Genomic DNA, 13,472 nt, shown 5'->3' on the forward strand with positions numbered 1-13,472 from the left:
ACCTACTGCTTAGCAGAGAAGCCATGGGCTGAGAAGAAAGTTCTGCTTCCTCTCCACTGTGGCACTGAAGTACTGAGATGAGAAAAGGAGGTTTGTGGAGGGGTGGAGGAAGAGACGGGAGAAGAAGTCAAGGAGAAGCATGGTCCTAGCTAGGAGCTCTGGGTCCTTCACCAACAAGCTAGAGTATGTCCCTTCTGTGCTGCCATTTTCCCATCAATGAAGATGACAGTAAACGTCCCCTCCAAGTCCTAACACTGTTGTTTCATGAAGCCAGGGCTCAGTTAACTTTTTCTGCACAAGACCGATGGCACATGGCTGAAACTTTGGATTCACAAACTCTTTTGCATAGCCATAATTCTGCTGCTGTAGTACAAGAGCAACCACAGGTAATATACACACAGGTGAATGTGCTATGTTGATTTAAAAAAAAAAAAACCCTGTTTATGGACACTGAAATTTGAATTTCACCTAATTTGCATGCTTCACCATTTTTAGATTACTTTTAAGCTGTTTAAAAATATGGCAACCACTCTTAGCTTGTGGGCTAAGCAAAAACAGGTGGTTGAGTATGGGTCACCACACCTTGGGTTGTTTAATGTAATGATGATATGTTGAGGGACTCTGTCCTCACCATGGTGGAGACTGAGTTTTTCCTTCATCTTTGAGGTTTCATCGTCTTCTTGAATACTTCTTACATCTTCCTGGGCTGGAGGATCACTTGGCAATTGCATGCCAATACAGGTGGGATCAGTGTAATATCAGGCAAGGCCTGGAACTCCACATTCTTAGCTCCCTTCCTCCCAGGTGTCACTGGCCCACCCATCCTGCCTGAAGGTGTCAGTATACAGGGCATGGGCTGCTACCTCCTCTATGAGGACTCCCAGGGGTCTAGAACTCCTGGGACTAATTTTCCTGGGGACTCCTCCATGTTAATCATGGTTCTCTATGGGTCAAGGGAAAACACCAACTTGTTTACATGTGATGTCGCACTAACTCAGGGTGTTTCCTGGGGAGGGCAGTCGGTGGTGCCTGAGTTAAAGTCAGTAAGGACTTGCCACCCGGTTGATGTTTGTACCAAAGGGCAGGGCTCTGTGTCTCCTGCCCTTCCAATTCCTGAAAGTGGAAAGGAACATCCTTGGTACTTCTGCTAACTCCTGGTGCATACCAGGGCCTGGTAAGCTTGGCAACTGCTTCTAACATTTAATATCAGGCTTGTTCTCTCTTCAACCAGCAACATCCACCCACAAGGCCACCCGCTTAAGACTCTCCACATCATTTCGAGCACGCATTAGGATGGGGCAGACAGCTGGAATGTACAATCTTCTTTTGGTCTCTTAAAAAAACTTCCCTAGGATAAAAGAAGCTGAAAAACATTTCCAACGCTCTCCTACAAGTGCACTCCCCTCATGCCCCAAAGAAGTCAGAACTGCAAGCTATTCCTTGCAGAGGCTTTTCAAGGGCTTATCTGCCTGAAGGGCAGCGGATCTCTGATGGTAACTTAATGAGCAGGTGACAACAGCTTCCACTACCAAATCTTGCGGTTCTTCAGGTTTAAGACAAAGCTGAAGTAGAAACATTAATGTGTTCTCTTTTTCAATGGATGTGCAGCTCAGATATTCTTTCTTTTAAAACCACAAATTTTAGAAAGTAATTAAGTCAGTTATTTAGGGACAAAAAAAGAGCAGAATCCATATTAAGCACATAGATTTTCTGTTTTATATCTAAAAGGTCATCTGAAAGCACTCAGGTTTCCATAGTAACTGGTAGGCCTGATCAAATCAACAGATAGCTACCATTTGTCCAAGGGTCTCCAGTGAACTATATATAGAACTATATATATATATTTTCTACCTTTCTGGAAAAGAACATCCTGAATTAGATAAAGTAGTCAAAGACAAAGCACTTCTGGAAAATCCAATTTCAACAATAGCACCTAGAGGAGAAAAATACTTGCTTGCTCTTTCTATACATAACCTAGCAACAGTCTCATATGTTGATTTCGGCACTTTAACTGCAGGAGTAACTGGGTCATCTTACTTATTCATCACATTCGTGGTCTCCAAATGTATGCACGTGCACACACACACACACACGCACACTCATGAGGCCATCTGCAGTACCGCTACGCTGGTTCCTGTCAGGCTTCTTGTACCTTGGCACAATCCCCACAGCAAACAGATCCTTCCTGATCCTTGCTGTCTGGCTGGTGGGCTGTATCAAGCCTCTGAAGCCACTGGGTCTGGCCCTGCCAAGGTAACTGCAGTGGGACTTGAAATCCAATACATCTAGAACTGGCTAGTGTTAAAGCTGATAATCTTGCATGGTCTGCAAATGATGTTATTAATAGCCAAATGGCCTTTGACAGGAAAAAGGTTCTTTATTCATTCTAGAGGCTGGGATAGCTCTGAGTAATCATACACACAAGAAGATCAAGGCACACACTTGTTCTGCACTTGTCTGTAGGCCAGCTGGAGGAGGATTCTGCAGGTGAGGCTGCTCCAGGCATCCTGATGAGATCCCCGGGCCCCTCTCCCCATTTCTTCTCTTCATGTCAGTCATCTGGGCAAGCCCTTGACAGAGCATCCTGTGCCTTCTCACTGTCCATCTCCCTATTGCAGGCCTAGACTCCATCTGAGTTCTGAGCTGGGCTGAGGGAGAGTGATGCAAGCCAAGTGAAGCTGTTACTTTCACCCTCTTCATTGCATGCATGCTTGGGTTTTCTGCACCAGTGGTGTAAACTTTGCTGCACTCCCAGGCTCCCACAGAGATTTTCTCATCTGTGGATAGCTGTCACATCTGACGCTTCTGGGTCAAGTGTTTGGTGTGGTGGTTAAGATATCACTTGGGATATCCACAGCCCATACTGGAGTGCCTTTGTGTCCTGGCTCCTCCATTCCAAATTCCAGTTTCCTGCTAATGCACACCTTGGGAGACACCAGTCGATGGCTCAAGAACTTGGTTCTCTGTCACCCATGTGGGAGACCTGGATTGAGTTCCTGGCTCCCAACTGCAGCTGTGGCTCTAGTCCCTAGTCATTGCAGGTGCTTGGGGAGTGAACCAGAGGATAAGAGCATTCTCTCACTCTCTAATACACAGATTAAAAAAAAAATTAAAAACACACACTTATGTGGGCCGAGAATTGTGAGAAACAGATCCAGAACTGCACATCAGCACTATATTAAAATTGGAGGGACCTTTAACAGGTTTACGGGCAGTGGAATAAGATCTCTTTATTTTGGTGTAAAATATTTTGAAATCCATGTATATGTAAAAGTCCTTCAAAAATTTGATGGCAAATGTGTACTGCAAAAACACTGCAGAGTTCTATGGATGAACAAAGCTTGCAATGAGCTAAGCACTCAGGTTCAAACAACTTGCAGCAGCCTTGGGGTGTGGGGCCATGAAAGAGTGGGGCAGGGCACCATGAACCGGGAAGCCAGGGTGCTGAAGGGCTGTCAAGAAAGGAGACGGGGCAGACCAGCACTGCAATATAGCAGGTAGAGGCGTTAGCATCCGGTGTGTGTGTGCTGCTTCACTTCCAGTCAGCTCCCTTGCTAATGCACCTTGGAAAACAGTGGAAGATGGTCCAAGCGATGGGACACCTGCACCCCAGTGGAAGACCTGGCTTTGAATCAGCACAGTTCCAGCTACTGCAGCCATCTGGGGAGTGATTCATCCAAAGGAAAGATCTGTCGGCACCACAGGCAGAGGCTTAGCCAATGATGCTATATCACTCTCCCCTATTCCCACTTCTTCCTTTTATTTTTTTAAAGAGAGAGAGAGAGAGAGAGAGAGAGAGAGAGAGAGAGAGAGAGAGAGAGAGAGAGAGAGATATGTAGAATTAAACCTTGTGCTCTAGATAACTGTGATTGTGGGACCACCAGTCACCTATGAGGGTGGCAGGAACCTAGTTACTCGAGCAATCATCAGGGCCTGTGAAGCTAAAGTCAGCAGCTGGAATTAAGAGCTGCAAATGGAGCCCATGCACGCCCCTGTGGAATGCAGCTATCTTAACCACTAGCTAAACGCCTGCTCCCTCAGGAATGCTAAAAGCAAGAGTGAGAGAGATAGAGTGGGAGACAGAGAGAAAGAGATGCTCCAACCTGTGGTTCATTCCTCAAATGGTTGTTAATGGCCAGAGCTGGGCCAAGCCAAAGCCAGGAGCCAGGAATGATGATTTTCCATTAACAAGGAGTTGGAACAAAAGCCAAATCACCTGGACTATCCTCTTAGCTTTTCCCAGGCACATTAGCATCAAGATCAATTACAAGTGAAGCAGTCAGGATATAAACCCACACTCATATGAGACGCTGGTGTTATAGGCTATGGTTTATCTGCTATGCCACAACACCATCTCCCTGAGTTTTCTTTTAAAGATTTTTATTTTGTTTATGTGCAAGGCACAGCTTAAAAGAGATACAGAGAAACATATACACAGAGGGATCTTGCATCTGCTGATTTATTCCCCAAATGGCCTCAACAGCTTTGGTCAGGCTAGGTTAGGAGCCTAGACGTCCATCTGGGTTTCCAACATGGGTGGCAGGGGCCCGAGAACTTGGGCCATCCTCTGCTACCCTCCCAGCCACATAAACATGGAGCTAAATCAAAAGCAGGGTAGTGGGGGTGGAGTGCTGACACCATATTGCCATGGCTGAGTCCACTGTGCCACAGTTCGGGCCCCTAGTTCTAAGTTTTCATTATCTGCCAACATTATAAGAAGTCAAACCCTGTTTATGATAGAAGAACCTGAAATGTCGGCTTCTCTCGAACAAGTGAGCTTGTGTTTGTGCAGAACCACAATCAGCAATGCGGAGTTATGGAGGCTCCACATTCGGCTGGGCTTGATTTCACTGGCTTTCCCCAGACCCCACCTCTGCACGCTGCCTCACTCACTCTAAGGCGATGGTTAGCTGCCGTATGTTCACATGGCCTATGAATCATTTATCTTCCTTATAGCTCCTGCCTCTTGGTAAGTATTGCTAACATCCACTTTCACTTGGCATCAGGGTCCCATAACACGAGGGTTCTTAAACACTTTTTTGATCCACCGTCTTTAGGATTCATGCTGTCCAGATGAGACCTTTATGTATCTGTTTGTGAACAACAGAACACGGAAGACAAGACTACCAGCCTGCCTTCCCCAGTGATGTTTACAACAATCAGAGGTTGTGACATGGAACTGCAGCCAGGTGCTTACAGAAGACAAAGTTGAAAGCAAGCTGAGATGTTTGAAAGAAAAGAAAAAAAGGGAGAAATGGGAGAGGAAAAGAGAGAGAGAGAAGCTAGGAAAAGAGAAGCAGGGGAAGGAAGCAAGATGAGGAGGCAGGCAGAAGCCAAACCCAAGCACCAACCGGGAAGAAGGGTAAGAGGCTGGCAGTTACTAAAGGTCTGGGGCCAAAGTCAAGGGAATCCCAAACACAACGGAAGAGCTCTTTAAGCTGCCCCCTGGCACAGGATCAGGAACATTCTGCTTTCTGTAGGAAAAGAATTTGAGATGCAGACAAGATTTCAGAACCCCACATACAGCCTCTAGGAGAGGTCAAACCAGCGTCTCCCGTTGGGAGGAACACAAGCCCTTCTTACAGGGATCCTTGCTCATCTCCCTAGCGAGGTGCAGACCAATTTCTTATTCAGAACTTAACCATGCTCTCATTTTCTCCACATTTCCAATCCTCACTCTCTAAATGATAATAGACACAGAACATCAGCAGCTGGCACAGGGAAGTGATTATAGGCAACATTTGTGTTTTTAAATAAAGAAAAAGATTAACATTTAAATTACTTTTTGCCTTTCAACAGAGTACCCACAGCAGTTTGGTGCTGCTCAAAGTTCTGCTTTATGTAACTGAGGAAAGATGTGTCCAGTGTCCTTGTGTGTGGGGGGGTGTGGGGAGGTTCTCACCTCGAATTTCTGCCTGAGTTCTGCATTTCCATCTTCGTCGCCCTCTGGAATGGGCACATTGTAGTATTCCCCTTCTTCTTGGTTCAGCAACTTGTACCTGTCAACGACACAAGCAAGAAGGAAGTTGGGGTGCTGTTTCAGTACCCCATGGGTGCACAACCATACTCAACCTCTAATCAAGCTGCTTCACGAAGCACATCGTGGGCAGACACCACCAGCAGCGCTCTGCTTGGCATCAGAGTCTCTAGACATCCAGGATTTGGAAGCACTGGTGGTCTTGGGGCCTTGCTTACCATCCGCTTGCCGGCATCTTCATTAGCTCTGAAACACCGAAGGAAAGCGATCCCATGAAGTCATTCCTCGTGGTTCGATCCCAGTCCCAGATTTCTACAGATAGTCGTCGGTCTTTGTCAGAGGGTTTCAATTTGCTGCAAAACACAGGTGTACGCACACACATGGTAGGTTATGTGGATTGTGATTTCCTGGGAGATGTGGCTTGCCCACTTTAAGTCTGAGAAACAGTGTATTCTCTGCTTTTCCGGTGCCAACAAAACACCAGTTCCTTATGCCAGCAAGCAGAGCCCTAGGCCAGGGCTTAGCTAACCATACCCCTTTATAAAACTGCCCACTGCCTGTTTTACAAAGTTTTATGAGAACATAGCCACGGCCATTTGTTACAGATAGCTCATGGTTGCTTTGGCACCTGGATATCAGAACTGCGTGTGTATGACAGGGTCTGTGTAGGCCACAAGTTCAACCCCACACACAGCACAGCGGCTTCCTGGGTGGCAGTGGACATGGAGGACTGTGTGCCTGGCTCAGCTTCTCCTTCCTCCCCCTCATCGATATCTACCTCTGAAGTTCTGGCAAATCCTTCAAGGTCCATTCTAAATATCACTACCTCTGAGAAGTCTTGCCTGAATGAAGGTGAAGGTGACATGTCCCTTCAACACCAATGAGAACTTCTATGTTATTCAGCTTTCAACATCATGACTTAAATTCTTGCCTCATGCCCTTCTCTCAGACAGACAAGATAACACTTGGCACATTTTTATATGGGCTGCAGCAGCTCACATAGAATTCTTCATTATAGAACAGGCAGTGATCATCACAAGGGCTTACAGAATACAACTCTTCGCAAATGAAGGTACCATTCATTAACAGGGGTGATGGCAGCCACCTGATGGCAGTAACCTGAGAAGGTGTGAGGCAGCAAGGCAATGGCTAAAGAGCTTCAGAGGGCATGTGCCTCATTACCTCTGGCCAGTGGGTGGGTAGCTGCGTGGTGGGTGGGATTCTCACTGGGCCAAGAGAAGAGACCACTTACAATGTAAAGGATTCATTCCACTGGGGGTTTAGTGTGGAGCGGATGGTTTTGGTTTTCTGTTTGCTTTCATTCTTGGGATCAGGAATGAGTTTCAGCTTCACGTAAGGATCTGAGAGCCCGTTTGGATCCATGGGAATCAGGTTTTTTGCATCTCGAACTGGGAAGAGAGAGGGAAGGAAATGTTAAACAAAAGGGAACCGCTCCATATGCACCTGTGTTCTGTTGTTGATCCCAAGCTGAACAAAGTTAAGGAAAAGGAGGTGAGACTTGAAAGCATCTTTCTCAATGTAAGAGCCACCTGTCACCATCCCTGGAAGAGTCAGCAGGCATATACGGGTCTTGGTGCCCAGCATCACCTGACCCTCAGGCACTTGCTGGAAATGAAGACACCTGGGTCCCACCCCAAACTTGCTGAAGAAAAATTTGCACAGGAGTCCCTGGGGGACTTTGCAGCTCTCCCCTACCTGACCTGGACCATGGGACTGCAAATGTACTTGAGCTTCCAGTAAGTGGTGATCTCAAAGGCTGTTGGCTTCAAACCCTGACTGTGACTTGGCAAAACTTGTGGGGGGAAGTTGAGGAGATGTTAACAGGATCAGAATTAAATCAGAATGTCTGAGGGAAGTGACCCAAGTACTGGTGCTTAAAAGCTCCAGGTGGCTCTGCTGTACTTGGTGATGCAGAGTTCCTGCACAGTGCTCAGGCCCATGGACCAGCAGTGCAGCCGCCATTTGAGAGCTTGGTAAGCCTGCAGAACCTGGGCCCCACCTCAAAGTTACCAACTCAGAATCCTTATTTTTAGCAATACTTCCAAACTCCAAGGCACATTTTAGCTTGAGAAGCACTAGTATGGGATTCAACAACAAGCAGCAAGAAAGGTCATTTTACTGTAGAAGTAGGGCTGCCAGAAGCCAATCAGGAAGCCAACACACATTCATGTCACAGGTCACTTCCTCTATTAGCTCAAGCCAACCTGTACCACATACCTCTGCTACCTTCCCTGGCTTATTTACAACAGCTCTGATGATTCCCATCACCAGAATCCCCCATCAGTCAGATGCCTTCACACACCTGATCAAGAACAGGCTCCCTAGCCCAGGGATTGTCAGTGTGGCCCTTCGACTGGCAGCACTAGCACCACCTACTGGCCTAGGGGCCAGTGACCTGTGCTTATCAAATGAGCAGGTGATTTTGATGTCGGTGAAGGTTGGAGAACCCATGGATCTAGCAAGTGGTCCCAGATGATGGACTATGAGCAAGAGAAGAGATGTAGAAGAAGGTGGTGCTAAGGTGGCAGCAGGCAGGGGTAGAGGAGGGGATGAGAGAAAGTCAAAGATGCTAGGTTTGAACACGGGCCTAGGGAGTGCTTCTGAAAGTAGAACTCAGAGCTAAGTGTCCTCACGATGCTGGCTGTAGGCTGACAGCCTTATAACCTTGCTTGGCACAGGAAAGAGACAGAGGTGACTATATTAAAGTGGTGTGAGCCAGGGAATGGGTGGCTCAGTTCTGCTAACCACAGAGAAACCAAGTATAAGTTCTTTTGTACCCTGCTACCAATTGTACCTCTCAAGCATTTTTAACCTTTTTTCATAATCTTGCCTGTCTGGGGGAGTGAATAGAACATGAATCAACAAACAGGCATGGCCCAAGAGGCCCAAGAGGTCTGCTTCCAAATCCTGCCCCTTCCCCATGTAACCATGAGCACTGGGGGATGCAATTCCCCAGCCTGTTTCTTAATCTATAAAAATGAACAGCACCTATTTCCAGCAGTAGAGGGCTGCTGGGAGAATTAGGTGAAATAACATATAAAAGCCACTACACAGTTGGGTACTTGAAAGATGAGAAGAAAAAAAAAATCAAGACATTCCATGATATGATTGATGCTGGCAAGGCCTAGGCATGATGGTTTAGATCCATTTCCACTGCTCATCATATCATTTTGAAATCCTCAATGGGGTGGGATGGGAGGACCCCAGCAGATCCAGTGACTGGTGAATTCACCAAGCTTCTTCATAAGGCTTTTTGTTGGTTGTTGTTCCTTATTTTAAAAAGATTTATTTATCTTTATTGAAAAGATTTACAGAGACAAGGAGAGACAGAGAGAAAGCTCTTCCATTTGCTGGTTTACTCCCCAAAAGACTACAAGAGCCAGAGCTTAGCCAATCCAAAGCCAGGAACCAGGAGCCTCCTCTGGGTCTCCAATATGGGTGCAGGGTCCCAAGGCTTCGGGCAGTCCTCGACTGCTTTCCTGGGCCACAAGCAGGGAGGTCGGTGGGAAGTGGAGCAGTGGGATCTGAACTGGTGCCCATATGGGATCCCATCATTTGAACAGGGAGGATTAGCCAGTTGAGCCATTGCGCCTGACCCTGCAGAAGGCTTTTATATGATGCACAAGGTATAGCCTCCTGAAACACGAGCCCTGAGTAGCACAAAAGAAGGAAAATGTAAGAAATGGGCTCTCCTGGAGGGAAAGGACAGGAGCTCGGGTCTGTCTCTGAATAAACAGCATAATGGAAAATCAGGATACTTCCTGAAAGACAGAACTCGCCCACGCATGGTTAGCGTCAGAGGCTGCAGAAAGTCACATCTCAGAGAAGCAGAGGAAGGACCTTATCCAGGCCACTGAGAGCTCCTGACTCACCCCTGGCCAGAGGCAGAACATGTTTGGGTGCTGACTTCTATATTGTCAAGTTACAAAGCCGACAGGCAGCACACAGCTTCCTGAATGTGATCTTCGTAAACAGCACAGGCTGCACTCTTCTGAAAGGTAATGGGATAAGATCCGGATGTGGCTTAAAGCTGTAGGCTTCCCACAGAGATGCTACCGTGTAAGTTGGAAATAAAAGGAGTAATCCATTCCAAATGCCATGGGAGCAGGGAGCAGGTCCAAATTCAATTTCCTGCTGCAGCCAACAGCAACTTCCCAGGCTCAGGAGTCGGGACTGTGAGCATCCTATGTGGGATGTGCCCATCAGGTGAAACTGGGGCTACACACCACCTGCTCTCAACTCTAGCTCTGCTGCTCTATGGTTGGGAGCAACCCTAGTTTCTTCACCTGGAAAGCAGCACCCCCTGCCCTCAGGTCAGGGTTATATAGGTTTGTCAAAGTGGTAACAAGCACACAAGCAAAGGCCTACATGGAGACCGGTTGCGGGGGGACAGCAAAGCCCTGGTCTTCACTGTTCAGGAAGTGGGTTGGCAGCTGAAGGAGCTGGCAGGCAAGTGCTTGGATCCAGGGCAGCAGGGGTGTTTTCTGACATGGCTGCAAGCTGTGTGGCTTTCAGGAAGAAGCAGTGTTCAGGGGCACTGCCCGGCTACACAAGGCATGCACCTGCAATGTCCTGGGCCCACTCTAGGGAATGGGAGTCTCTTGTGTTGCGTGGGGGCCCAGGCTCTGGGGTCATGGAAGGTTCTCCAAGAATCCCTTTGTGAAGTCAGCTGGGACACTGCTGAGTGTATTTGTCATCTTTTGTGTGGGGCTCCTGGACTGGCATTGGTGGCATCATCACTATCTAGTCCTCAAATATATTTGTTTAACATGTTGTTTGATTTTAAATTCTTTTTTAATTTTAAGGAATTCAAAAAAATATGTATTTAAAAGAGCTTCAGAGAGAGGGCGAGGGAGGAAGGGAAGTAGGAGTAAAAGAGGGAGAGAGGGAGAATCTTCGTCTACTGGTTTTATTTCCCAAATGATTGCCACAGTCAGGGCTGGACCAGGCCTAAGTTAGGAGCCAGGAGCTTCATCTGGGGTTTCCACATGAGTTCAGAGGCACAATCAACCTGGGTCATCCTCCTTGCTTTCCCAGGCCATGAGCGGGGAGCTGGATTGAAGTGGCATAGCTTGGATGCCAGCATTGTAAGTGGTGGCTTAAACCTTATGTTGTAAAGCTGGTCTCTCAGTTGCTGTTTTAACACCCACCATTTAAAAGGAAACGTTATCACTATAGTAAATAAAAAGACAAAAGTGCTGTCTAAACAGAAAACAACAAGTAAATATAGGTACAATGAGAACCTGACGGTGTTGCTGATTTCTGGCTGGATACAGTAAGGGAGCTACAGTGGGGAAAGGAACCAGGGTTAGAGGGCTAAGGGACAGCCCAGTCCCAGACAGACACTTTCTTGGTCTTACTACCAAGACTGAGAGCAAACTAAAATGGAGTGGCTTCCTTATACCTACCTTGATGCTTCTAAATGGCAGTTCAGTGTCTTAGAAGTCCTCTGCAAGTACAACCAAAACTCACATCCTCCCACGGCCCTCCACATGTGCAATGCATTGCTGAACTTAGGACCAGTTCTGAAGTTGTGATGGGTGGGGAACACCAGTGGGTCCAGGAACAGCCTAGCTCAGTCCTTCAACTCTTATCTCTGATGTTGCACAAGAACTAAACTGTTTTGACCAATAGAATAAAGAAGGCAGAGAAAAAAATCATGCTACTCTGATAAGCTATTGAGGATGGGATTTTTTAAAGGTCTAATAGGCCATGTGAGATCAGTATAGTCAGCTCAGAGGATCTGGTAGCCTTCGCTGGACACCCTGAGCCATGGTGCCCCAGTGTGGATGGCAGAGCACAGAATCAGCAGTAAAGACAGAGACTTCATCAACAGCCTGCTTGATGGGCAAAAGTGAAGCTGTGACCGTGACTCGTAGACTACCACCAGGACCACTGGCACCACTCCCCTGTCCCATCTCAGGATAAAAAAAACCATATGTTAAAGTGACAGTTCCTCTAATCCTGGAACTGCCAAGGTTAGACTAGAGTCAGTCAGCTCCTACTTGTTCCAAAAACAGTTTGGGATTTAAAAAAAACAAAAATCAGTGCAATCCTGAATTCACTCAGAGAACAGTCCAAGACAACATATGCAGCATCACCTGCGACACGTAATGACACATACCCACGCACTTTAGCGCCTAACTCAGAAGCTGCACACTGAACCATCCTACCTCCCTACCTCCACAGTGGCTTTCTGACCTCCCTCTGGGGTTGCAGTTGCTGAGGGGTCCTCTGGCTGGGTTCAGGTCGAAGTGAGAGTGCACAAACAAGGAGCTTTTGCTGAGGACACAGTCACAAGCTGGACTTGTCAGCAATGTCCCACAGAGACCCTGCCTCGCCCACACAGGGTCACTGCCTGGCACTCACAAAGGTCAAGTTCTGCACCATCGAAGACAACGTGGTCCATCGGATGATCTATTTGACTTCAGTAAACTGTTTCTGGCTGCTTTTTCTTCCCCTCTAAGAGCATCCTTGTTTAGCACTCCTGCCTGAAAGCCAAGGACAAGAACAAAGGCTCAACACAGGGACTTGATGCAAAAGCCAGGATTGTTCTGCGGACACTGACCCAGTGATACCCTCCACCTCCACCCTGCCTGACAGCAAAAGCAGAAACAAAATTCCATAGTCCCACTCTACACTGTGCCTAAGCAAAAGCCAAGTCTTCTGACATGAAAAAAAAAAAAAAAAGAAGAAGAAGAAGAAGAAACAACCACCACTCTCCTTTGTTTGCGGTTCCCAACAGCAAGGAAATTAGAACACAAATATGCTGGAGGGACGGATGGGCAGACAAGGGCAGAGGACAAGTGGCATTTGGTGTCTGTCCACAGGACCTGGTGTCATTCAGTCTCAGGCAAGAGATGGATGGTGGTTCCCCGCATCCATGGACCCTATGTTCTAGCCGCGAAAAGTGACTTCAAACCTAGATCTGTGATTTTATTAATTGTGGGACATCTGCAGTGTGTGTTCAAAGAACTTTATATCCATAAATTGATTTCTCACAAAATGATGATTACATCTGAATGTATGTTTAATGCTAGAGGAACCTGATGGAATCCCGTCCAAGAATTTCGCCTTCAGAGATTAGGTGTAGGTAGTCACTTCTTGCTTGCTGTGGCTGTCTTTAGATGACCTGGACACAATGCAGTCCCAGAAGAGAGACAACAAAGCCAGGCATAGTGGGGAGGCCATGGGGTGGGGAGTTCATTTAGGAGACCGGGAGGAAGGAAAGAGATGAAACACCATCTCACTGGAGAGGGGAGTGAGGGCAGGGCCCGGAAGGACAGGTGACAGGCAGGGTCTGGGTTGAGGTGCAGGTGCACCGAGAGTGGTGGGTGGGAGGAAGGCAAAGGGTACTCAATTGCTTTTTCCAAAAGGAGAGTTCACATTGACAAATTCCAGGGGTAAGGATATGACATCTTCCTTCTCTAAATGGTCCCTGTCTAGCTCAATCCAGCTGCCATTAGGAAATTTC

At 47.2% G+C, this 13,472-nt stretch overlaps 1 protein-coding gene across 3 annotated transcripts in view; it reads right to left on the bottom strand.

Moving 5' to 3' along the window:
- The window catches only part of PRKCA (protein kinase C alpha), a 374,168-nt gene that overhangs the window by 59,788 nt on the left and 300,908 nt on the right, over positions 1–13,472 (bottom strand). The window contains exons 6-12 of one of the 3 annotated variants that reach the window (XM_040989543.1): positions 7,230–7,386; positions 6,196–6,330; positions 5,903–5,999; positions 3,059–3,085; positions 2,454–2,527; positions 1,934–1,957; positions 696–706 (exon numbers count right to left, since the gene is read on the bottom strand). In XM_040989543.1, the coding sequence (XP_040845477.1) occupies positions 696–706; positions 1,934–1,957; positions 2,454–2,527; positions 3,059–3,085; positions 5,903–5,999; positions 6,196–6,330; positions 7,230–7,386 (525 nt within the window). Of the gene's footprint in view, positions 1–695; positions 707–1,933; positions 1,958–2,453; positions 2,528–2,590; positions 2,621–3,058; positions 3,086–5,902; positions 6,000–6,195; positions 6,331–7,229; positions 7,387–13,472 lie in introns of all 3 variants that reach the window. The other 2 variants (XM_040989544.1, XM_040989542.1) reach the window with 2 other exon arrangements.

Source organism: Ochotona curzoniae, unplaced genomic scaffold (assembly GCF_017591425.1).
Source record: "Ochotona curzoniae isolate NIBS_2020 unplaced genomic scaffold, NIBS_Ocur_1.0 contig_523, whole genome shotgun sequence".
NCBI classification, from domain to species: Eukaryota; Metazoa; Chordata; class Mammalia; order Lagomorpha; family Ochotonidae; genus Ochotona; species Ochotona curzoniae.